Genomic DNA, 27,533 nt, shown 5'->3' with positions numbered 1-27,533 from the left:
ATAATGATTTATTTTATTTTTTCCATTCTCTTTTGTGTTTTTTCATTGCAAGCAAAATAAATGAAGATATTATTACCAAAGCATTTGTAATTGCAATCATTTTCTGGGAGAAATTGAGCATTATCTGACACTTTTGGCCACCACTGTATATGAACATTAGGTCTTTGAAGACTGGATGTTGTCCCTGAGGTTCACGAAAGCACACATTTCAGGTTTGGTTCAGTCTTTAAATTGAATTTGAAGTATGGAAAAGCATGCCCGTGTACTGTTTATCTACTCAGTGCTGTAAATTGTTATTGACATTTTTTTTTAGAAAATCAAATACACTGCAGTGAATCAAATTTTGTGCCTGAATGCACCTTCATGACATGTTATCCATTTACAAAACATTTTTGGGAAGGCTGCGTTACATAATTCAAAAAACATACACATGAACACACACACACACACAAACTGGCCCAAAAGGAAATGAGAAGGAATAAAAACAATAGTGGTTTTCTCCCACGCTATAGCCTTTTTTTTGTGCTCTTCACACTTTCACACGCTTTCGATCCCTTTTTTTGTTACAGAACCATCATGAATTGCAACCTTAAGGTGATCCAGCCCCGAGCCTTCGCTCAGAATCCACACCTACGCTACATGTGAGTAAATATCCTTTCTATATCTCTCTATACCGAAGGTGAATAAATTATGGCTCTAATGCCTCAAACGGAATATTTGCCTGACTTGGGTGAGTCGAGTCATATTCTGTCACTTTGTGAGCCCTCCGATTGGCTGACGACCAGTTCAGGCTGTCAGCTGGGATAGGCTTTAGCACCCCGTGACCCTGAATAGGATAAGATGTGTGGAGAAGGGGATTAATGGATGTTAAATATTAAATGAATCAATTATAATTAGATGCATGAAAAGTGGTATGGAAGATGAATAAAATAATGGTAATGAGTACTTGGCACATACACCTCACCGTTCTTCTGAATACTCCACATGCATGAGTGGGGTTTCTCATGGTACTTCAGCTTCCTCCCACATTCAGAAAAGCATGCTTCTGAGGGTAATTGTATCTAAATTGTCTTCAAGTGTTAATACGAGAAAATGTGTCTATATGTGCCTGTGATTAGGTAGCAAACAGTCTAGGGCATACGGCACCACTTGCTGATTGTCACTTGGTATAGACTCCAGTTTAACTATGATAAGCTGTTTAGAAAATGGATTAACTATTATGCATTGATTGTAGATTTGGGACAAATTATCGTTTGGCAATTCAGGACCTCACAATATGCATCAAGTTTGATTAAAATGGATCACGATATATAGAAAAGGTGCATTACTGCACCCACTTCATAGTCATTCGAACTCACGTTTTCAAAACGAAACAAAAATTATCACATAGCAAACTAAATGGCATAACTAGCAATTAACTAAACAAATGGAACAGGAACTGAACAAGTAATTAGGACAGAACATTAAGTTTGAATGATATTTACGTCTGTAGTGCTGCAATGCATGCTGGGAGGCATGAAGATATTGGATGACAGTGTAGAAAGGAGGTGGCAGCAGAGGTTGTGTCTACTAAGGGAGAATTGGTGACAAAATTAAGCTTGAAGCAATGAACCTTTGCAGCCACTTGGTTCAAAGCTTCATGGTGGTTGACTTGCGCAATGGTGCTATTAAGTGGTCTTGAAGTCCAATAAGCCAACTGAATTCTATGCCTATTTGTTAAAGAAAATATAAATGTGCTTGTGTTACTATATGAACAAAATGCAACAAGTGCTAAAAGCGCTCAAGATAACATTTTTTTCACTGCCTGAAATCAACAAAATGTGAGATGAGAGGCGTTCATCATTGTGTTTTGCTGCCGTTTCATACTGTACTGCATTTTCGTGTGCAACTGAAACAAAAATATGTTTTAACTACATTTTTTTAAAAAACATTTTTTAATCTTGTATTGTGACGGATCATATCGTGATCCTGACATATCGAGGTGCTTTGTATTGAGTTCATGTGTGTCGTCCCTTCCCTAATTGATTGCATACAAGGTTTTTGCTTTTATGTTGTTTTTTTGTTTTGTTTTTATTAAGGCTGTCAAACGATTAAAATTTTTAATCGAGTTGATCACAGCTTAAAAATTAATTCATCGTAATTAATCACAATTCAAACCATCTCTGAAATATACCATTTTTTTCTGTAAATTATTGTTGGAATGGAAAGATAAGTGAAGTAGTGATTGAATATATACCACTAGGTGTCAATGGCGAGTTTTAAATTAGAGATCTAGCCAAGGCAAAGTCTGAGTAAGTTTGATGTGTATTTTGCATCACTATTTTGATTGGGAATGCCAGTTCTATTTGCATTGAGCGCTTTTCTTTTTGTGAACATTATTTTTTTGAGAGACAGGAATATTATTTTTTGTGCTTTCACTAAATGATACTGTAGCGAGTTTACTTTTCTGCCCAAATGCATGATGGGAAGTTGGGCAACCATGACTGTCAGTGGTGGCTGCAAATGGTATACAGTATGTTCTGCGTTAAGTTCAATTAAGTGTTTTAAAAAAAAAAAAAAAAAACTGTCTCCTGCTTCGCCCAAATGCATGCTGGGAAGTTGTGCAACCATGACTGTCAGTAGTGGCTGCAAATGGTATACCATATTGTCTGCGCTGTGTTCAATTAAGCATGTTAAGAAAAAGATTGAGTCATGTTCTGCCCAAATGCATAATGGGAAGTTGGGCAACCATAGCTGTAGGTCAGGGGTGGGCAAACCGGTCCTCAAGGGCCGTAGTGGGTCCTGGTCTTTGCTCCAACTGATCCGGCAAGGACAGTTTAACCAATTAAATTTCTGCTGAAACAAGAAGCACCTGCCTGTGATCAACTGATTGTGCCTGCAAGACACCAGATTGGTAAAAAGGTTTCCTCTTGATGAGTTGGAACAGAAACCCGCACCCATTGCGGCCCTTTGTGGAATAGTTTGCCCACCCTTGCTGTAGGTGGTGGCTGCAAATGGTATACAATATAGTCTGTGTTGTGTTCAATTAAGCGTGTTAAGAAAAAGATTGTCTCCTCCTCTGCCCAAATGCATGCTGGGAAGTTGTACAACCATGAGTGTCAGTAGTGGCTGCAAATGGTATACCATATTGTCTGAGTTGTGTTCAATTAAGCGTGTTAAGAAAAAGATCGCCTGTGTCCACTCGCATTTCTCTGCCTTTTCGCTCCCAATGTGCTAAAACGGTGTCATTGTAAACTGTTGGAGGCAACGCATTAACGAGGCATTCCGTGCATCTGTTAATTGCATCAAATATTTGAACGTGATTAGTTAAAAAAAAAAAAAAAAAAAAAAACACCCATTAACGCGATAAATTTGGAGCCCTAGTTTTTTCCGATCAACAGATTAACTAGCTAATCGGTCTTTTACGAAAATCAAATGTTGCCCTTCAGCACAAAAATTGGCTCACGTCTGCTGTATTCCATACAGCATGGCTCACCAATGAGTTGAGCAAAAAATGATGATGTTGATAAAGAATGGCTTTGTGTCACGGGGCAGGTTGCGAGTAAGTCGGTGGGTGTCAGGCATTATTGTGGCCGAGCGGCGCCTGTCTTAAATGAGACATCCATTATTTGCCTTGGATAATTGGATTTCTATCTGTACGGCCTCAACACCAAGAAGACGCCGAAGAAGGCGACGTGCTTCTATTTAGCCGCCGCTCTCTAAATGGACAATTTGTCCGGCGGGGCCGGGCGGCATGCTGGCGAAGAGCACAGTAATTTCTTTAACAAAAGGCTGACGTGTTAGTGTATGACAGGCTGTTATCGCACCGTTATTATCCAGGAGTAAGCACGACCCGTGGAACTTGGTCACCGTCTTCTACCTGAACACGCTGCCATTTGCAGTTTGCGCTAAGAGACGGAATGTGATCTGTAGAAAGACAGCACAGTGAAGGAGTTGTAAGCATTGCTTCCTCACAATACCGCAGATTTTGGTTTGAAACTGTTTTTTGAGCATTGTGGTACTCTCAAAAATGTGTGCTAGTTGTCAATACATCTTTACTGGGTTCTTGGAATACTTGGAATCTTTATTTATGTAGAAATAGAAACACATCAGTTTCCTTTCCACATATGATTTGGCTCTATGTACAAAACTTATATATGCGGTAGGTTCATTCAAGAGCGTAGGTTTGCACAGGGACGGTAGGGAAATAACATTACCAACTTTTCAGGATGTTCAAGTTGTCCCCACCAACTTTAAGGAACTTACATTGGGGCAAATAAGTATTTAGTCAACCACTAATTGTGCAAGTTCTCCCACTTGAAAATATTAGAGAGACCTCTAATTGTCAACATGGGTAAACCTCAACCATGAGAGACAGAATGTGGAAAAAAAACAGAAAATCACATTGTTCAATTTTTAAAGAATTTATTTGCAAATCATGGTGGAAAATAAGTATTCGGTCAATACCAAAAGTTCATCTCAATACTTTTTTATGTACCCTTTGTTGGCAATAACGGAGGCCAAACGTTTTCTGTAAGTCTTCACAAGCTTTTCACACACTGTTGCTGGTATTTTGGCCCACTCCTCCATGCAGATCTCCTCTAGAGCAGTGATGTTTTGGGGCTGTCGTTGGGCAACACGGACTTTCAACTCCCTCCACAGATTCCCTATGGGGTTGAGATCTCGAGACTGGCTAGGCCACTCCAGTACCTTAAAATGCTTCTTACAAAGCCACTCCTTTGTTGCCCTGGCTGTTTGGGATCATTGTCATGCTGAAAGACCCAGCCACATCTCATCTTCAATGCCCTTGCTAATGGAAGGAGATTTTTACTCAAAATCTCTCGATACATGGCCCCATTCATTCTTTCCTTTACACAGATCATCCTGGTCGCTTTGCAGAAAAAACACCCAAAAGAATGATGTTTCCACCCCCATGCTTCACAGTGGGTATGGTGTTCTTTAAATGCAATTCTGTATTCTTTCTCCTCCAAACCCGAGAACCTGTGTTTCTACCAAAGAGTTCTATTTTGGTTTCATCTAACGATAACACATTCTCCCAGTCCTCTTCTGGATAATCCAAATGCTCTCTAGCCCCCCTCAGACAGGCCTGGACGTGTACTTTCTTCAGCAGGGGGACACGTCTGGCAGTGCAGGATTTGAGTCCCTGACAGCGCATTGTATTACTGATAGTAGCCTTTGTTACTGTGGTCCCAGCTCTCTGTAGGTCATTCACTAGGTCCACCCGTGTGGTTCTGGGATTTATGCTTACCGTTCTTTTTTTCAATTTGACAACACGGGGTGAGATCTTGCATGGAGCCCCAGATCGAGGGAGATTATCAGTGTTCTTGTATGTCTTCCATTTTCTAATAATTGCTCCCACATTTGATTTATTTACACCAAGCGTTTTACCTATTGCAGATTCAGTCTTCCCAGCCTGGTGCAGGTCTACAATTTTGTCTCTGGTGTCCTTCAACAGCTCCTTGGTCTTGACCATAGTGGAGTTTGGAGTGTGACTGACTGAGGTTGTTGCCAGGTGTCTTTTATACCGATAATGAGTTAAAACAGGTGCCAAGTAATACAGGTAACGAGTGGAGCCTCATGAGACCTCGTTAGAGGAAGTTAGACCTCTTGACAGCCAGAAATATTGGTTGTTTGCAGGTGACCAAATACTTATTTTCCACTCTAATTTGGAAATAAATTCTTTAAAAATCAAACAATGTAATTTTCTGTTTTTTTTTTCCATTCTGTCTCTCATGGTTGAGGTTTACCCATGTTGACAATTACAGGCCTCTCTAATCTTTTCAAGTAAGAGAATTGAATACTTTTATGCCCCACTGTATTTGCATTAAATAATAAGTTCAATTAATATGGGCAACTTAGATTGTTTTCCAATATATTGTCAGGATAGAATTGACCACCACACACACACTCACACAGCACTGACAGAATCGGATGTCGACGACATACTGCCTTCTCCGCTGAAGAGGAATATTTCGACCACCAGCAGCAGCCATTGTACGTAATGTAAAAAAAAAACAAAAAAACATTAGTGTTGTGGAGGTGGGGAACACGCCACTAATTTTGCAACTGAAAGTCGGACCTGCATCAGAGTTAGCGTAACATTAAACTGTGTGAACTTGCTAATCTGCAAAGCTTGGGTAGGAAGCTGCTTAGAGAGAAGTGTACTCCGGTATGTGTTTTATACTGTTAATGTTTTATTTAAACTGTGAGAATTGTAGTGAACTCTGCTGTAATCTATAGAACCAGAAAAATATGATTTAAGTTATGGTCAAATATTTCAATTTAAATTTGCAAATAGACATTTAGACATTTATTCTGGAAGTTTTCAAAATGTTTCTTAAGTAGTTTTTGAAAACAAACGTTTGAATCGAACGGTGTATCGCCAGTGTATCACCTGAACCAATACACATGAAAGTTAGTGTAAGTCAGTACAGATTTATTTTGCATTGATCTTTTAGCTTATCAATTAATTAGGTTCATATTCATGAGAAATGCAGCACTGACCTCTGTTCACCCAATCAGTTTGGTTTTATTTATGTCCCACCCCCAGCAACAAGTGTACATGCAGGTTATGCTGTTATATCGTCCCTAACAATATTAAGACCAAACCTACGCCCTTGGGTTTGTTTAAGACTTAAAGCGGCTGTTATGCCATTGCGTCGGGGTTACAGCGTAGCTACGCTGTTGACTGCGTGCCTTGCTTGGACCCTACGCCGTAGCCTGTCGTATGCCTCCCAAAAAGCGTTGCGTCGCGATGACGCGTTGCTACTTGAATGAGAAGGACTGTGATTGGTCCACACAAAACATAATTGCATTACTTTTAGTTTCCATGGCATGCTGTGTGTTTGCTGGTGGGATATGAAAGGTTGAATTCGGCGAAGATGATCATCAAATATGCCCGCTGACATCCGAAAATATTAAAAGTGCATCTCTTCGTCCATGCCCCTCACTGGGTGAACAAGTGTGGCAAATTCACCCGATTCACTCTGACTCGACTGGTTCAGTGGTCGGACAGACAACCTCTGCGAACGTTTTCTGCGTCTCCCGTGTTGAAACATTTGGAGTAAAAGCAATTCTTTTTCGATTTCAATGAGATCCAGCTCGAGAAACAGCTGCTCCATCTCTGACAGTAAAGAAACCAAGGAGTGCTATGTGAAGCCCCGCTAAAGCCCGCAAAACCACACACAGATAAGGATGCACCCCTCTAGTGACTGGGCGGCGCACTACAGCGCAATGCGTCACTTCTAGCTTCAAATGCTCATAATGGCGTAGGGTCGATGCCATAGCTGCGATGTCGCCCTGACAAGGAAGCATACAGTGGTATGAAAAAGTATCTGAACCTTTTGGAATTTCTCACATTTCTGCATAAAATCATCAAATATGAGCTGATCTTGTGAAAATCACACAGATATAAAAACACTGTCTGCTTTTACTAAAACCACCCAAACATTTATAGGTTTTCATATATTTATGAGGATAGCATGCAAAGTAAGTAAACCCTCTGCCTAAGGAGACTTAAAGAGCAATTGAAACCAATTTTTACCAAACAATTTTAGTCAGGTGTGTGCCCAATCACTGATGAGTGTTTTAAAGCTGCCCTGCCCAGTATAAAGCACACACCTGGTAAGAATTGTCTTGATGAGAAGCATTCTCTGATGTGCATCATGGCCCGGTCAAAAGAGCTGTCTGAAGACCTGCGATCAAGGATTGTCGATTTGTATAAAGCTGGGAAAGGATACAAAACCATCAAGTCTGGATGTTCATCAATCGACAGTCAGAGAAGTTGTCTACAAATAGAGTTTGGTACTGTTGATTCTCTCCACCAAAGATGACGCCAAGAGTTCAGCGCAGAATACTCAGAGCGGTAGAAAAGAACCCTAGAGTGTCTGCTAAAGACTTACAGAAATCACTGGCACAGTCCAACATCTCTGTGCACACATCAACTATAATTAAAACTATGGCCAAGAATGGTGTTCATGGGAGGACTCCACGTAGGAAGCCACTGCTGTCTAATAAAAGATTGTTAATTGTTTAATGTTCGCAAAAAGGCACTTGGACTTTTCACAAAGTTTTGACAAAATATTTTTTGGACTGATGACACCAAAGTCGAATTATTTGGGAGTAACTCACAATGTCATGTCTGGAGGAAAAATGGAACAGCTCACTAACATCAACACCTCATCCCCACCGTGAAGTATGGTGGAGGGAGCATCATGATTTGGGTCTGTTTTGCTGCCTCAGAGCCTGGACAACTTGCAATCATTCATGGAAGAATGAATTCAAAAGTTTATTAGGATGTTTTGCAGGCCGTCTGTCAGACAGTTGAAGCTAAAAAGAGGATGAATGCTGCAACAAGACAATGATCCAAAACGCAGAAGTAATTCAACTTCAGAATGGTTTCAGAAGAACAAAATACACGTTCTGGAGTGGCCAAGCCAAAGTCCAGACTTCAACCCCATTGAGATGCTGTGGCATGACCTAAAGACAGCGATTCATGCCAGACATCCCTGGAATCTGACTGAACTACTGAAGTTTTGTAAAAAAGAATTGGCCAAGATTAGTCCTGATCGATGTGCCAGACTGATCTGCAGTGTCTGGTTTAAGTTATTGCTGCCAAAGAGGGGACCACAAAATTTTAAATGTGATGGTTCATTTACTTGTTTTTCCCCCTTCTGTCATTGTTTGCATAATATCCTCATTAAAATATGAAAACCTATAAATGTTTGGGTGGTTTTAGTTAAAGCAGACACTGTTTTTTCATCTGTGTGATTTTGACAAAGATTAGATCACATGTTGATTTTATGAGAAATGTGAGAAATTCTGAAAGGTTCAGATACGTTTTTGTACAACCGTAAACCATGCATCAATGATCTTTGATGTTTTACAGATGTTGGATCATCAAAGACTGTAAAACTATAAAACATAAATACTAAACTAGTGTTCAATGACACCAAATGGTTTTTGACATTCCCACTCTTTGAGTAGGAATTTAGTTTGATGTTTGCTAAAACAGGTGCAACAACTTGTCTTTGATGTTGAAATCACACTGGATTTTGTCTTTGATGTTGTCCAAAAAAAGGTGAAGTGCGTGATAACTGATTTTTACAAGCAAATACAGTATGTGTTAATTCGTCCAAAACGTTCCATTGTTTGTGATTAAATGTTAGTTGAATCCATGAATCGACTTCACATTGGAATTTTTTAAAAACAAGAATGCTGAATTTGTTTTCTTTCTGCATATGTCAGTTCAGTGATAGACTGTTGATGAGGCCAGGGTGTAGGACTGCTTCTCTCCGCGCATTACTGGTCCATGCTCCATTTGAGCTCCCCTCAGCCCTGGCGTTGTAAAGAGTGTGTTTACTGGGGGCAACTTTGGAGGAAATAACTTGTAATGGCAACATTAAATTAAATGCAGCAATGTGAGACTCGACTGACCCGTCAGATTTACGTGGCGATCTCATGGCTCTGCCTTACCCTGCACTATGTTTGTGTACCCGTCCATTTTATCTGCGTGGGAGATAAGAAGCCTTAATCAAACTCATCAGTGTTTAATGAAACATATTCATCCTCCCTCCACTTTTATTCTCGAGCATTACTTTCGGCCAAAACAAAATCGAATAAAATTTCTCTGGCTCTCTGGCAATAAGCTCTTACTAATAAGCAGCACCTCAAAATATTTACTATTATTGTTTACTCAATCATAGTTATGAATATGGTGTATGTTTATTATACCTATTGTAGCCATACAGTCTTACTTTATTGTAGCCTAGTGTGTTTCTATTATATTCTATTAGCGGATAAACGCCCCTCCCACTCAAAATGAATCGGACGTCTATCGTTGTATAGGCAGGCAATGAGTTGACAATACTCAGACCTTAGGGAGAAACTTTTCTTTCATTTGATGTTATACAGTAGTTCCTATTAGGGCTGCATCTATCGATTATTTAAGTATTCGACTGATCTGTCATTTAATCCAGTAATGAGATAACAAGTATTTAATGTGTTGCAGAATAGTTTTAGGACACGTAAACAAACAAAGAAACAAGTGTTTAACATTTATTTTGATCTGCATATCCATTGGATCGCACTTTCAAAAGAACATTAAATGCTAATTTTATAAAATAAATACTCGAGTGTCTCTTCAATTTTTACAGAATTGTGCTCAGACAAGAACTTTAAAATATGTGTAGATCTCAATTATATTTATGTATAGTGTACAGAACAACATATTAATAAATGAATTAAACACTTGAATTTACTATTTATTTTTATACTGCTATTAACATATTCTCACTGACACATATTAATATTCATGAGGTTTTTTTTTTTTATACAAACAAAATTAATTAAGCTCATTACCTTACCTACAGAAAGTAGTACATGAACTGTATTTGCTAGCGTTGCGATTAGCCACGACTAGCGATACCCTCGTGCTAATCGCTAATTAGCATGATATTCACACAAAAACGATGGTATAACCCCTAAAATAATATTCAACACTTCTAGAACTCCAATTGTTTATGTACAGTGGTCTCTCGGTTTTCGCGGTTAACGGAGACCAACCCCCGTGCAATAATCGAAATTACCTTTTTTTCCCACAAAGTATAATTTTGTATTAAATTCTTCATTGAGTGGGTCCTCTCAAATCAACTCATGCTGCTGTGAACAGCACACAACACAACACAACACACTGAGTTGCCATAGCGACTACAGCCAATGTTTAACAAGTTAAAAGAGGCAGTGGCCTTTGAAAGGTAGTTCTCTGGCAACATCAAAGCAGCTCCCTTGTCACTCACCGTTAACTTTATTACTGCAACTACCTGGTGAGAAAAACGCTTCAGGAGGGAGCGTGAGAGGCTGTACATGATCGGATGGAACATCTCTATAAAATCCTGCATTTTTTTTTTTTTTTTTTGAGTTGAAAAAAAAATCCGTGATCGACTGAGGTCGTGATGTTTGAAGCGCGAAGTAGCGAGGGATCACTGTATTCTCGAATAAGAGTTAGTTTAGCTAAATAAATTATTAGAGCACAATTAAGCATCGAGGCTTAATCTAAAACATGACTTGCTTACCGGGAGTATTCACTCGACAACCCCAACTCTTCACATCATGATAAACGCGCACTTTTTCCCTAACAAGTAAGCAACTCGTTAGACATCGATATAAACCAGATCATTATTGTTTTACATGAATTATGCATTACAATTAGAAACTGATGCTTGCTCAGCTTATTCACGATGCTCACAGGACGAATCTCAGTCTGGTCATGTTAGACAACAGTTATGTCATATTCACTGTTGCCACAAGAGGGTAGTGTATCCAAATCAATAAAACAAAATACACAAAAAAAACCTAAACAAACCATTACGCCACTCTAATTAGTCGAATCATCAAAGCAGCAAAATTGATTTCAAAGCGTTTTTTTTCTAATCGAATGACTCGATTTAATCAATTAATCGTTGCGGCAAAATTTGAAAGGGAAACACGGATAGAAAGACTTGTAGTTCTAAAAAAAATAAACCTTATGAGTTCAAATGATTTGTTAATGAAACCCCTCTTGATAATTTAGCTTTTATACAAATTGTAAAATTAGTTTAACTAGTAGGTCGCCATTGTTGTTGACGGCGCAGGGCAGTGACATCATTGGGTTACGCTTTCGTGCTTCCAGAGTATGACTCTAGCTAGTAACATAAAGATGTCATCTGTTCAACCCTTTAAATTTGAACAAGAGAGGAACATTAATGAGCATGACAGCACTGTTGATATTTCACAAAATGAGCAGCAAAAGCAAACTAACAGGAAAGACGAGATGGGATGAGACGAGACGAGAGTAGGAAACAAAAAACTGTGTTCTGCCGAAATGTGCTACACCGGCGGAATCCTCCTACAAGAGGCGAATTTGACCCTCAAAGTACTACCACGCGCTTTCAGCTTGTTTTGTATAGATGACTACAAACAGAACATACTAAAGATGCCATAAGAAAATACTTAAACCTAGTAATAACCAAATAAGGGTGGTTTAAATACGCTACGTGTCTAATGTCGTTAACAGATCAACAATCTGCTTTAAAGCTACCACAAGAATACAATGCAAAAAAGTATGAGAGGGAAACACATGCAAAAAGTATTTTGAGGCAATGAAAAAGTAATAAAAGAATCAATAAAAACACAAAAAGTAAGTATTCGCCACTTTAAATGTGCGCATGTGTTGGACGTCTCGCCGGGTAAAAAAAAAAACAAGGCAAGCAACGAGGGATCGAGAATATAAACTGTCAAATGGCAGCAACTCAATATCTCGGCAACCTGCCTACGATCGGTTTAAAGACACTGCTGATGATCTGGAATTCGATGCAGGAGGTCGGGAACTCATCCCACAGCTCTATAACAAAACAATCTGACCAGCAGCAGAATGTGACAAAGTCATGCCAGCCGTAATACTAGCTTCACTTGCTAGCTAGCACAGCTACTCTCCCAGTACAGGCAAAATACGTCATCACGAGCGTCCATTGAGCACATAAAACATGGCACCCTTCGTAGGTCAAAACATGTACTAAATTATATAGGTTTTTAAACCAATGACAATATTTTCTGTTTTTCTAATGACATATTTCAGTAAAAGAGAATTGTGGCTTATTAGAGCCTTCAAAGTCCGAGATTCCCTTTAACAAAACATCTCAATGCATATTGTTTTTATTCTCAAGGGCAGAGCAGCATAAAATAACCCTGCGCAATACATGACAAATCAAACAAAGTCGAGCACAGAGCAGATGAAATGAAAGAGTTTAATTAGCCGGGATTAAACCACATGCTGACCGTGTGATTGCGTACAGTTAGGCCTCAACTTGTGATGACGTGAGTCCCCCAAGAGAAGTTTCGGACATCATTGAGGTCGCTTTGACGCATAATAATTAATATCGCTTGAAATCATCATCAGCCTTGCCGTCACCTAGCAACCAACCACCTGCATTCAGAACATAAGAGACTTCATGGCAATACTTTTTGACTTTAAAGACATCAGTGTTTTTAATGACTATTTTTAGAAAAAAAGTACGTACTACCTCAAGATTAAAATATGTAACAACAATGCCAAGATGAATAAACCAACACCTTTTGACACACTGTCATGATGCATTAGAGCAGAAATGTAAACAATGTACACTTCAAGCTTTTAATGGAGCTCTAAGTTTAGCATACTTTTAGACGTTTTTTATTATTTTGAATTACAATGTGATGCTGTGCTTACTGTACATATTGGCTCTTGTCTTGCTCGTGTTTTTCAAAACACAAGCTAAGCTATATTTAATTTTAAATTCAACTCTTCTCTAAAGTGTTTGCCTTCTTAATGACTACGGCCTAAATGAGTTTGCTTTACGATGGCAGCGCTAAAACAAACTTGAATACCGAGCACGCAAGAGAGAGCTTAATTTCCAGCGGTGCATAAATGAGATGAGTTTAACCATCCGCTGACTGACTTCTTTAAGGTGAGTGTTAATTGAGGTATGAGGCTCCACACTACGTGCGCCTCAGACGCTGCCTAAATATTTGATCGCGTCTGTGAATGAGATGTGAACACTATACGAGCAGGTTGATGCACTGTTGTTTATTCTCGACGTTGATGATTGAAGTCTGCACGGTAAACAGTTAGATCTGTCCAGTCAAGCAGCACCTGAAAATTATAGCGAAAGTTCATCTCGATTTTAATTGCCTTTTTTTAATTGCCTCCCATGCCTTTTAAATGCTCCTACACTGTAAGTTCCCATGTTCCTACACACTGATTCGATGCTTCTTTGTATACTTTTCCTTGAGCTTTCCTTGAGCTTAAAAAAACCTTTTCTCAAGATCCCACACAGCTATTTTCATACTCCTATAGAAGTGGTTCTTAACCTTGCTAAAAAAGTAAGTTCATATCTTTTTCCATTCTTTAGAAATCAGCATTAGAAAATAGCTTAGTTTGAGCAATTTATCAATTTCTGATGAAAAAAGAGAAATTGAGCTTTTTGTAAACGCATACATTTCAAACATAACTTTGACTTTAACACAGCTATTTTTAACATTAGTTACATCCCAAACATCTGAATAACGTTTTCCTTTTACAAAATAATATAAAAAAAACGGACAAATAGAGCTATTGATAGCAAAGTAACAATTAATTTACACATAACTAACTGAGAGATGACGCCGTTGAGTCCGCGACGGCCGGGGTAAACTTTTACCCCATCGCCGCCTGTCTCATAAAGATGGATTTTTTTTTTTTTTTTTAATGTTTCCAGCACAGACTCAACGGCATCGTCTGCTGCACTGGTGGTCCCGGTCGTTCTGTTCGGTCGTCCAGTGCCTGGCATTCCAGGCATCCTCCCAGTTGTTCTGCTCGGTTGTCCGCCGCCTGGCATCCTGGACGTCCATTCGGTCGTCTTCCGCCGGCGCCCGTTTGTTCCGTTGAATCGGGTTGGGGGTCTTATCAAATGCACTACTGCCCTCCAGTGACCAGTTTTATTGCTTTAGAATGGATTTTCAGCTTTGTGCTTTGGAGCTAAGTTGAATCAGATCCTAGAGATGTCTCTTGTTTAGAAAAAAAAAATGTAGAGGATGTATAAGTACATCTTTGGGACACTGAAACAATTATAAATAGAACATATTTATATGTTTTTGGGAGCAAATGACTTAATCAGCTGAAAGGGAAAAAAATTGACGAATGTAAATCCTAAGAATATATGTACAAAATTTCATTGTGATCCATTCATGGATAACGGAGTGGCCATATGAGCTAGTGTCTTCAAGAAGAAAAACAACAATGTGAGTAATAACTCCACAGTCTAAGATGTCTGTATATGCTTTCCTTATGCATATTAGGACCAGTACAAAAATCCTGAGCAAAAATAATGAGGTGTCACAGTATTGCGATTAACAAAACAAATATAATCAGTCTTGTCAATAACAGTGTTAGAGTATAACAGCGTTTTTAACGGGGATATTTTTTTCAGTAGTGAGTAATCTAATTAATTTTGCCATCTTTGCAATGCAGTTACCTTTACTGAGGATGTGAAGGGGCGTGTTACTTTGGTTGAATGCACGCGAGTTGTCTGATTATTTGAGGAAGAGCAGATGGGGAGGGTGGTGGTTCCGTTGCAAATGCGATGATGATTGGCTAGGTGGCTCGGAGGCTTAGCAAAGAATTCGCGTTCTCGTTAGCATTAGCATTTAGTGCGGCGAGCGTCATCTTAAAATCTCCGGCAACATTTTTTGGCATGGCGTCCAGGTGTGTACAATTTTGTTACCAAAAATAGTCACTTGCCCTAAACTTTTCTTGACTGACGTATCCATGAACCTTGTGTGATGTTTCTTAATTAAAACAACTAGAGCAAAGACAGGAGATTCAGAGATTCACCAGCAAATTAAAAAATATATCTATATATATTAGGGGTGGGACAATACACACACAAGTCACGGTTCAGTGTGTCCCTCATTACACATGTCATGGGTAAATGAGTTTTCAGTACAACAGGAAAAACAAAAAGGCTTTCTTTCTGGCAGCATTTAAAAGTTTGTTTGTATACCGTAACACTCTTATATTGGTGAGGAAAAAAAAAGTATGACCTACCTTTTTTTTTTTTTTTTTTTTTTTTAAATCAAAAAATCAGTTCAATCAGTTGATAAAAAACATCTTTGATGTGAAAGATGGTAAAGACTGTAATAACGTGTAGAACATGAAAAGTAACATAAGTTACTTTGCTGAGCAACTAATTACTCTTACAACAAGGTAACTGATCACTATCACAATTACCCTATTTTTCGGACTCTAAGTCACACCTGAGTATAAGTCGCACCAGCCCAAAAATGCGCAATGAAGAGGAAAAAAAAAATTCTTACCTGTAAGTTGCACCGGAGTATACTGTAAGTCGCATTTTTGGGGGGAAATTTACTTGATAAAGTCCAACACATAGAACAGATATTTAAAAAAATTAAAGGCAATTTAAAATAAAAATACAGTAGAGAACAACATGCTGAATAAGTGGACAGTATGATAATGTTACATGATGCATGAACAACGAAATGCGAACGAGGCCGGTTTGTCAACCTAACATAGCTATTAAGAGTTATTCAGATAACTATGTGGTAAATGGTGTTATACTTATATAGCGCTTTTCCACCTTTTAAGGCGCTCAAAGCGCTTTACACTATCTCAACATAGCTTAAGGAACATGCTAACAAGTTTACCAAACCATCAGTGTCACTCCAAAACACCAAAATAACATGTTAAATGATACAATAATGTTTTAATAATTTCACACATAAGTCGCTCCAGAGTATAAGTCGCACCCCTAGCCAAACTATGGGGGAAAAAAAAAAAAAAAAAAAAAAAAACTTATAGTCCGAAAAATACGGTACTTTTTAGGAGAAGTAATTTTTAACTGTAACTAATTGCCTTATAATGTAAGATTACCAACACTGAATATAACAGAACAAATACAAATAATTGTATGTCTTTATATAAAGCTTGTGCACGCAACAAGTTGCACTTGTTTTTTGTTTTTGTAAGGGGGTTTTTGTTTTAGAGAAGACACACAAGTTGGTCACGTGACCAAACATGGGTAGAATGCAGTCTGACAAACCACATTTAAAAAACAATAAATGCCCCACAATTTGGACATTTGACACAAAGTGCACCGCGTTTTTGTCTCGGCTCGTCTCATCGGACATAAACTGGCAAACGTCTTGTTTGGTTTGTCTTCCAAGACTTAGCTCATTATTGTTACGTCATTGTCAGAAAAACGGAAAGTCAACTAAATACTTTTGATTCTCCATAGCAGTTATTTTCGATGTACCATATTTTTCGGACTCTAAGTCAGTTTTTTTTCTCTTTTTGATAGTTTGGCTGGGGGTGCAATTTATACTCTGGAGTGACTTATGTGTGAAATTATTAACACATTATTATATCATTTCACATGTTATTTTGGTGTTTTGGAGTGACACTGATGGTTGGTTAACTTGTTAGCATGTTCTTTATGCTAAAGTTATCTGAATAACTCTTAATAGCTATGTTACGTTAACATACTGGCCACGTTCGCATTTCATTGTTCATGCATCATATAACATTATCATACTGTACACTTGTTCAACATGTTGTTCTCTATTGTAATTGTATTTTAAATTGCATTCCGTGATGACATATCTGTTCTATGTGTGATTTTATCAAGTAAGTTTCCCTCAAAAATGCGACTTATACTCCAGTGCGACTTATACGTTTTTTTCCGCTTCATTGGGCATTTTTGGGCTGGTGCGACTTATACTCAGGTCCGACTTATAGTCCGAAAAATACGGTACCTGCAAATCCTTAGCCCTATTTTCCAAAGCAACCATTTTTTTTTTACTTCAACCCCAGTTTTTTTTTTTTTGGTTCCTATTTCATTCTCATCTGCAAATTCTTTCCATGCACACATAGAACTTTTCTTTGACGTCAAATAGCCATTTTCTATTCCCTTTTCGCAATTCTTGTACACAACCTTTCTTTATGTTCCTGATGTACAGTACAGTACTGGCTCTAAGACAGTCATTTCCCATCATCTTCAGCTTTATCAATGGTTCTATTTAGTATTTTCCATCCTCCTATGGAGCCTTTCCCATTACCAATCACAGCCCTTTTTTCATATGCTCAGTCTTTTTCCATTATCTCGCACACCTTTGCAATGCTCCTATAATCTTTTGTCATGCTACTATGCAGCCTTTCACATTCTGTCACACATAATGGATGCTCCCACTCGTTTGTACCATGCTCCTGCATGCCCTTTCGCCGTATAAGGCATTATAACTGCTGATACGGTGGATGTGTTAGCACAACAACACCCGGCGGGTACAATTAGCCACATTAGCGTGAATTTGTATAATATAATGTGGCTTTGTGTCTTGACCATGGCCTTATTGCGTGGCTGCCACAGGTGCCAGTGTTTAGGCATATGCGATAAATATGTTTTAGCCCAATTAGCTGGGTGTAGGGTCTAATTAAAGTGCCTGATTGCCAACACGCTCATTATAATGATTCTATTCCTGGCTTTTTCATTTTCCTTATAGCTGTCTCTGCAAAGTATACGGTTGTGTCATGAGTGGTTTGAGCAGTTGATTGTCGATGTGTTTTTAAAAACATTTAACTGTTCATTTAAGTCATTGCAAATTCAGTTAAAGGGCCAGAAACAATAGCTTCTCTGAAGGGTTGTCTGGAATCCTTAAAACCAAATTGCACTGTTGCTTTTAATGCTTTCACGAAGAATGACTTAGAGTGTGTTTTAGACAGAAGTGGGTAGAGTAGCAAAAAATGTTTATCAAGTACAGGTAAAAAGTATTCTGCAAAAAAATAAAATACTGAGGTCATGAGTAACTTCTTACAATGTGTGTTTTTTTTTTTTTTTTTAAACAATGCTTTATTTTTTTTTTCTTAACACATCATAATCTATATGAACTGTGCTATAACCTATTACATGACCATGTTAGGCCAAATAAATATACAAAAATAATCAAATACCGGCTAGAAAAATCTACAGAAATGAAACATCACCCCTCCGAAGAACATGTGCCTTCTAGTGGATAAAACACATTTCCTACCATGAAAATTAAACGTTCATATATCCAGTTTTGCTTGCTCTATCGGTGCCAAGTAAAAACTGGGTGGGAGGTTTAAATCCATATTATCTAGTAAAGCTCTATGTCAAATTGTTTTTTACAATGCTTTAAAGACATCACGGGATTGTACAAGGCTGGCGTGACCATAGGACTTCCGACTAAAGCCTGTGTGTGAGGTCATGTGACTGTATAGAATAGAATAGAGTACAATAGCATAGCGCATTATTGTCATTAATTGTACAATGAAATTGTGGAGCATCTCCCTTTACAGTACAGGACAAGTAGAAATCTCAAAAGTGACTTGCAAGAATAAAAGTATAAAATCTAAATATAAAATGTGTATGAGGTAGTCCTATGTTCAGGCAGTGCAAAAAAATTGAAGTGAAGTAGCAGCAGTTGACAGTGAAGGCATTGAATATTGCATATTAAAATTGCACATAAATAAGTATTGCACATAGCATATGTGTGAATAGAAGTTAAGTAGCAGCAAATGACAGTGAGGCATTGAATATTGCACATAGTAAGTATTGCACATAGTATATTGCATGTAAATGAATATTGGACGTTGGGTGATGTGTTACATATGGCTGTTCAGGGTGGAGATGGCTTTAGCAGAGAAACAGTTCGTCACTCTGTTTGTTCTTGTTTTTAAACACCTGTAGCGTCTCCCAGAGGGGAGCAGTTCAAACAGCTGGAAACTAGGATGCAAGCTGTCCTTGAGGACGTTTAGAGCTCTGCTGAGGCACCAGGAGGAGTAGTTGTCCATCAGTGAGGGGAGAGGACAGCCAATGATGCTCTGCGCTGTCTTGACTGTCCTCTGAAGGCCCTCCCTGTCTGCAGCAGTGCAGCTCCCACACTTGGTGGAAATGCAGTATGTTTGCAGGCTCTAAAGGATGAATGGTAGAAGACCAGCAGCAGCTTCCTATCCAGCATGTCCTTCCTGAGGACTCGCAGGAAGTGCAGACGCTTCTGAGCTTTCTTTATGATAGCTGTTATGCAGAGGCGTCGCGTCCCATTAGGCAAACCAGGCAATTGCCTAGGGCCCCCAGCCAGCAGGGGCCCCCAGAGGGCCAACAGACTTAGCACACGCAGCTTTACTGCACTGTCACAGCGACAAATGTAGGGAGTGTTTGAATACCATGGAATCATTTGGCAGATTATCTAACAATTCTGTTATCAATCACAATCAGCACTAACCATCTCACGTAGATTATAAATCCAATCAGCTATTAATACTACATGATTGTTAAAAGAGTGACTCACCAAGTACTCTCTGGAAGTCCTTGCCGAGTTGTTTTACGTTGATTTTCACAGACCACCTCATTATTCATGTGACTACTTAAAGAAATGGGGATTTTTCCAAAAAAGCCTATTAATGGGTCTTTCGTTTTCCTCGTCAAATATTCTATAAGAAAAATATAACATATATGCATCCAAAATAATCCTAAAAGATTTTATTAGCAATTTTAATACTCCTTTTAGTAAGGTTCCTTGGGTATGAGTACGTTCCCATAGCAACCAGTCCTGTTATTGTCCTACGTCACAAGCGCTGCGTATTCTGGGAGCGAGAATAGGCGTAAGGTGCGCATTTCAAGCAGAGGACAGTCACCTGTTCAAATGAGTGCGTCCCTGAACGAATGTAAGTACATCCATATGAGTCAGTGTAAAGTGCTTAGTTATCGCCACTTTTATGGTCAAGTGACCGCACATGCACACAGTGCGCACTCGCACCCCCCCACCTTTGTGTTCACTATACTGCGCGAGTATGTATGTGTGTCACGTGACTCAGAAGGGCCCCATGTTTGGGGACCCTTGCTACGTCTCTGCTGTTACGTTTGCTGTCCATGAGAGGTCATCTGAGATCCGGACTGCCAGGAACCTAAACGTGTAGACAGTCTCCACACACTCGCCGCTAATGTACAGGGGTCAGTACTGTTCTTCCTGAAGTCCATGATGACCTCTTTGGTTTTGGTGGTGTTTGGGGCCAGGTTGTTGTCCGAGCACCAGGATGAGAGTTTGTTGACTTCCTCTCTGTAGGGTGCCTTATCTTCCTCTGAGATTAGTCCAATTGTATTGTTATGCCTTATTGATATACTGGAGTCATGTGATTATTGTTGTGACATCTCATTGGTGAAACTGGTAGAGCCACTGATAAATGGCTAATATGTAGTACAACAAAAAATGTGATGACTAATGTAGCCTAAAGTAGCGGTGTAAGGGCACTTTCACATTAGATCAAGAGGACCAAGGTCTGGTTGGAGAGTTACCTCGCAACAACACTTGCAAATGACTTGTTGAAAAGGTTCAACATTCACACTGCGCCAACTGTACTTTCAAGTAGCATCACGTGGACGAAAGGCGCACTCACTGATTGGACACATAGAAGAGGAAATACCTCCCTCCTGGAAGCGGAGGGAGCGTGCGCTTGATGTAGCCATTCACCAGCGGCAGGGTCGCTATCTCCCGAATCTGTGCTGAACGAACCTGAGTATATAAAAAATGCATAGGGGAAAATTAAACCATGAAAGGGAACCCCGTGGTACCCTAAGTCACACAGGCGTGTAATTGCTCTCACTTTCATGACTTTCTGGACTGTCAAATTGTTACCACTTCCAGGAGAGAGAGACTCATGAAACGGCCGCCCCGGGAGGCTCCGTCTGTCTCGGCCACTGTCACTCTCATGCACGTTCAGGAACAGCATGCAAAACACAACAGCCGCATTAGAACCAGATTCTGTGTATCAAATACAACTGCATAGCGCAGCACAACAACATTATGCCATGGTTAATCGTCTGTCATCATTGATTTTGAATAGCGTGCATGCTGTGTTTCCGCTTCCAAGGATGCCATGCGTGTAGCATCAGAGCATGTAGAATCACAGTTTTATGCTGTGACGTTGCACATATAGTAGCAAAAGTGCTCCGGTTAAAGCTGACCGAGACCATAGGCGGAGTTTGACTTTTGGAGCAAAGGGGGGGCACAACATGTTGATGACCCTGAAACTCAGTGTCAACAATAAAATTAGCTTACATGGATATTTATAATAAGTTGACAATGAGCGTTGTTTGTTTCCCATCATTCTTGAGGGGAATTCTAAATCAGGCTGCTTAGGCAATAATTTTTGCCAAGATCGTCATCCATTGAATATTGGAAAGCCCGTCGGTGTCGTGCCAATGTAGTTACCCCAGTCAAAAATTGTATCCCCCGGGTGCATCCATATGGAGGTAGATTTGTGTCTTTATTATTCAATCAAAAAAAAAAAAAATGTTTCAATTAAAAAAAAAAGTTGCTGCAATCAAAATATGTATTTTCAACCCCAAAAAAAGTAGCTTCAATTAAAAAAAATGTTTTTGAATGGAAAAATAAATTTGAAACTCAAAAAAACAAACTAAAAAATGCATGTGAAAGCTATATTTCTTTGATTTTATTTATTTATTTATTTGTTTATTTTATTTTTTTTTTTTTTATTAAGTCCGGTTTTTGTTGTTGTTTTGATTGAAGCAACTTTTTTGATTGAAATAATGCTGACTTGTGTTTGGGACACATTTTGGCAAGGACATTTTTGTCTTTAGTATTCAATCAAAAATAGGCTGCTTCAAAAAAATATATATTTTCACAAAGAAAAATCAATTAAAAAAAAAATCAGTCATAGAGAAAGTTTTTGAATGCGACAAACTATTTGAGATTGAAACATTTGCATTTGAACACTTAACTTTTCATTGAAAAAGTTTTATTTGATTGAAACAATCCATGTTTGGGCCATATTATGGGTAGGACATTTGTGTAAAAATCATTTTTCAAATCATTTTCAATTCCAAAAAAAGTTGCTTCAATCAATAAAAAATATTTTCAGTCAAAAAAAAAAAAAAAAAAAATCATTTGAAAAATAAAATTGCCCTCCCCTATTTTTTAAAAATTATATGCAAAGCAAATGACTGTCTAAGGTGCTAGTCACATGATCTGTTCGAAATTATGACTCATTATAAAAATATTATATAAAATAATATTGTTCATTTCATTCATTTTTGTTGCAGTTTTATTGCTTTACAACTTTTATATATATATAGGAAAGTCAATTGAATGCAATGACACTTTTCGGTCGCCGGGGGGGAGAAGGGGGCTGCCCCCCCCTTAAAATCCACCTATGACCGAGACCCACAATTTTTGAGCAGACTAGAGTTCTGATGCGCGTTCACATTTACAAAACCAACCAGACTATCTGAGAAAAAGAACTCTGTTCCGTTTGAAACGGACTAAACAGTGCTAGTGCGAAAGCGCCCTTAGAGTAGTGTTTCTTTGCGTTTAGTCCTGTCACAGACTAACAACTGGTACTGTAAGCAATTGACACGAAGGCCTTATTTTTGTTTCGTTGTCTAAATCTTCACCTAAACTGACCAACGATGCCTGTCACATTCACATTATTGTGACATCTCCTCAGTGAAGTTCTTAAATAAAAAGGTGTTGCAAAGAACCCTCTGACTTCCCACTCTTCTTCGCCACTCCTTCGGCCTGGTCTTTGTCCCGCCTGTGTCAAATTAAAGGTCAGATGGCTGGGCGATTCTTTATTCTAATGCGACCGAGAGAGAGAATGAATGTGAAGGGAGTGTTGTCACGGTGGAGCAGGAAAGGTCAGTCTCTGTTGGGCGGTAGGACGCAGGGAGAGTCTCTCATTAAAATCCACCAGGCAACATTTTCTTATTGTTAAATGTCACTTTCATTCTCGGGTCAGCTGGCCAGCTAGAGAACACCTTTAATTATAAGTGAAATGGTCCTTTATTTACTTTGTCAGGACACTGGCAGATGTCCCGCTTTCCCGTCTTTAAGCAGGAAGATAGGCAAACATATTCGGGACGGACTAATGTGGCGCTACTGTATGAACGTTAACATTAATACGTGAGTGGTCTTTCAGACAACAATGCCAAACCACAAATGGGATCACTTTCTGTTGAACTTTTGACTTCTCGGCTTAGACAAACAACTACTTATTTTTAATGGCCGCACATTGCGATACCTTTAAGATGAGTTTTAGTATTAATGTTTGGCCTAAATGATATTACATTGACTGTCCAGTGGCCGCATGAAGTTTAGTCATTCCAATTGGCAAGGCAAGGCAAATTTATTTATATAGCACAATTCATCACAAGGCAATTCAAAGTGCTTTACATCATATGAAGATCATAAAAATCACATTAAAGGCAATAGAACGTAGAAACAAAGAATTGAAATAGGAAATAAAATTATACATAAAAATTGCATTTAATCACGAATAGAATAAAAATAAATAAATAAATAAAATAATAAAACAAATACTACTACTACTGCTAATACTTGAAATCAGCAATGGAGATAAGCACAACAGGAATAGAAAGCAAATAGATTTAAATATATAGACAGTTATGGATATGCAGTGCTAAACAAAAGCGTTTTTAGCCCTGATTTAAAGGAGCTAACAATTTGAGCTGAGGGTGTCAAACGATTAAAATGTTTAATCGAGTTTATTACAGCTTAAAAATTAATTAGTCGTAATTAATCGCAATTAATCGCAATTCAAACCATCTATAAAATATGCCATATTTTTCTGTAAATTATTGTTGGAATGGAAAGATAAGACACAAGATACATACATACATTCAACACACGGTAGATAAGTACTGTATTTGTTTATTATAACAATAAATCAACAAGATGGCATTACCATTATTAACATTCTGTAAACGCGATCCATGGATAGAAAGACTTGTATTTCTTCTAACATTTATCTTAATGTTAGTACAAGTTATAGAAATTTTATATCAAAACCCCTCTTAATGTTTTCGTTTTAATAAAATTTGTAAAATTTTCAATCAAAAAATAAACTAGTAGCACCCAAACGCCAGCAGAGGGCGACAAAACTCCGAAAAACACAACAAGTACACATTTCACTGTGCTGTCATTTTAATCTGAGCGGAGCATGTGCGTTAATTGCGTCAAATATTTTAACGTGATTAATTAAAAAAATTAATTACCGCCCAATAACGGGGTAATTTTGACAGTCCTAGTTTGAGCATACTTCAGACGTTCAGGTAACTTGTTCCAGAGGTGAGGAGCATAATAACTAAATGCTGCCTCACCCTGCTTGGTTTTTGTTCTTGGAACATACAGAAGACCGGTTCCAGATGACCTTAGGGGTCTAGATGTTTCATTGGAATCCAACAAATCAAGCATGTATTTTGGTCCAAAACCATTAAGTGTTTTGTAGACGAGCAGTAGTATTTTATAGTCTATCCTTTGACTCACTGGAAGCTAGTGTAACGATTTCAAAACCGGTGTAATGTGGTCCAGTTTCCTTGTATTTGTGAGGACTCTGGCTGCAGCATTCTGTACTAGCTGCAGCTTCCTGACTGATTTTTTATCAAGACCTGTAAATATACAGTTGTAATAGTCCAATCTGCTGAAAATGAATGCATGCATAAGTTTTTCCATGTCTTGTTGAGTCAGAAGCCCCTTAATTCTGCCTATATTTTTTAGGTGGTAATAAGCAGATTTAGTGACGGACTTTAGATGGCTAGCAAATTTTAGGTCTGAGTCAATAATTACGCCAATGTTTCTGACTTGATTTGTAGCTGTAAGTGGCATTGTGCTAAGGTGCCTGCTTATCTTTGACCTTTCCTTTTTTTTGGCCCATAAATGATCACTTCTGTCTTCTCCACATTTAACTGGAGAAAATTCTGGCACATCCATTCATTGATTTGAAGAATGCATTTACTCATGGAGACTAAGGGACTATAATCATGTGGGGACACAGATATATAGAGTTGTGTGCCATCTGCATAGGTGTGATTAGGAGATGTCATACTGTTCCATAATCTGAGCTAAGGGAAGCATATAGATGTTCAATAAAACTGGTCCAAGAATTGACCCTTGAGGGACTCCACACGTGAATTTGGTTAGTTCTGACTGTTGGTTTCCAATTGACACAAATAAATCCCTATCATGTAAATAAGATGTGAACCACTGAAGAACAGTGTCAGTAAGCCCTACCCACTGTTCCAATTACCAAACACTTGTACTGATGGTACAGACATTTTAGGAGTAACTAATATACAATGTCAGTCACTCGGTACCAACTAACAATTACTTATATTTCATGTAATGACTAGCATGTAGCTTAGGCTGATCAAACTTCCTCTTTTGCCCGGACATGTCAACTTTTTACATCCTGTCCAGAGTGTCTGGCTGGGTTTTATAAATTCATTAAAATGTCCGTTTATTTTTTTGGTATTTTTTTACTGATGATTTGCACAGAATACTATGGTACATGGCTGCCTGAGATGCGTTCCCAAATAGCCTGCCCGGTTGTGAAGACTTGTGTTCAATACGTATTTAATCAAATGCTCATTTACCTAAAAGTGTAATTAAGTCAAAAATACATTTATTCTACTTTGTATACAATTTTGCGCATGCGTGCACAGTCACTGACTGGCTTTATCATGGCGTCAACTGTCAATTCTTATTCACAAACAAACCTTCGTGAGTCGTGACAGCAGGAGCTCACAGGTTATCGGTATGTACACTTCTTTAACTTATGTTTCGGCAACTGTTGACTGTTGTCAGAGCTTGGTACTGGTGCGATCTGTAAAATCCCGGTTGGTGTTGCAACGTTACGCTGCCGATGATTGCAACCTTTTATAGCAATCTTTGATTTTTGCCTCGGCTACCGGTACTAGCTGTCAGTGAGGTAAGTCGCGCTAGGCATTGTGGGATATGTAGTTTTCAACTGCTGCGTTTGGAAACACGCAGATTGAATTGTTTGTCTGTTTATTTCTGTTATTGTTTGCACGCAATCTAGAACACTGAATGAGAATAATAATTTAATGTAATAACAATTTGTCGATGACAATTGTAGTGATAGTATTGAGGCTCTGTTTAATTTACATTATTTCACTGGAAAGAGAAATGAGCTTGTTGCTAAAGCTGGATTTTCTACAGAAGAGTTATTATTTAGAACATTGTTTCAGATTATTTATTTTTACAGTAAGAATTGAAAAGACAGCTATTATTTTGTTCAAGAGTTCAAAGATTTGCTAATACAGAAGAGGAGTTTTTAAAATCACTATTTAATGACAGTGTTTTTTCCGCATCTATCTTTTTTAAGGGATCTTTGAGTAAACTTCAAGTAAAATTTAAGTTTCTCGAGGCCGGGCCGAGTGTCCTCTTTTTTTGGAAATCAAAATATGGTCACCCTAATATAGCCTGACCAATATAGCACTAAGAAAGTGAATGTGTGTGTTGAAAGAAGCAAGCATACAGTTACTTTGAAAAAGTTGGTGTTAACTTACTGATAACCGAAAGATATGAGGAGGGAAGATAGGTCAGATAGAGATGTGGAAGGGTAGGTTGGGGCGCATATAAAACCAGCAATATAAGGATTTTTTTTTTTCATTTTGGACCTGTGTTCATTCTTATGTGGATAAGAATCAGATACCGCTGAAGTATGAACTCACAGCCACATGCAACCCATACGTCATCAATAAATGACGTTTGTCACCGGTGTTCTACAAAACAAACAACAGACAGGAGACTTCCAAGACGTTGTCAGTGCACCAGTGTGTGACGTCACGGACGCATACCCTTCACACTGCAATATATAACCCAAAAAAATCTGAAATTTACATCACGCTATGCGATGTGAACAGAGTTAACGAGTTACTACTTTTTAGTTTTTTATATTTCAATGGGCTTGCACATTTGGTTGTTTTCTAATCAGAATTCAATCACTATAAATTAATTCATTCAAGGCTGCTGTCAACAGCTTCCCTTTCCATAATGCATCACTGTTAATGATATACACTTGAAAGTTGTTGATTGTAATCGAAGTTTAGCTTAGCCTTACTTCACTTTCCATTAGATGGTACGTCCTCAAGTTTTTATGTTATTGCCTT

The 27,533-nt window shown here is 38.4% G+C and overlaps 1 protein-coding gene across 4 annotated transcripts in view; it reads left to right on the top strand.

Annotated features, from left to right (window-relative positions):
* Nucleotides 1-27,533, top strand: part of ntrk3b (neurotrophic tyrosine kinase, receptor, type 3b) — a 663,222-nt gene that overhangs the window by 167,902 nt on the left and 467,787 nt on the right. For all 4 annotated transcript variants that reach the window (XM_057850063.1, XM_057850090.1, XM_057850072.1 and 1 more), the window contains one exon: nt 570-641. In XM_057850063.1, the coding sequence (XP_057706046.1) occupies nt 570-641 (72 nt within the window). The remainder of the gene's footprint in view (nt 1-569; nt 642-27,533) is intronic.

Source organism: Corythoichthys intestinalis, chromosome 1 (assembly GCF_030265065.1).
Source record: "Corythoichthys intestinalis isolate RoL2023-P3 chromosome 1, ASM3026506v1, whole genome shotgun sequence".
Classification (NCBI taxonomy): Eukaryota; Metazoa; Chordata; class Actinopteri; order Syngnathiformes; family Syngnathidae; genus Corythoichthys; species Corythoichthys intestinalis.
Note: the sequence above shows the minus strand (reverse complement) of the source record. Positions and strands in the feature narration are given on the sequence as shown.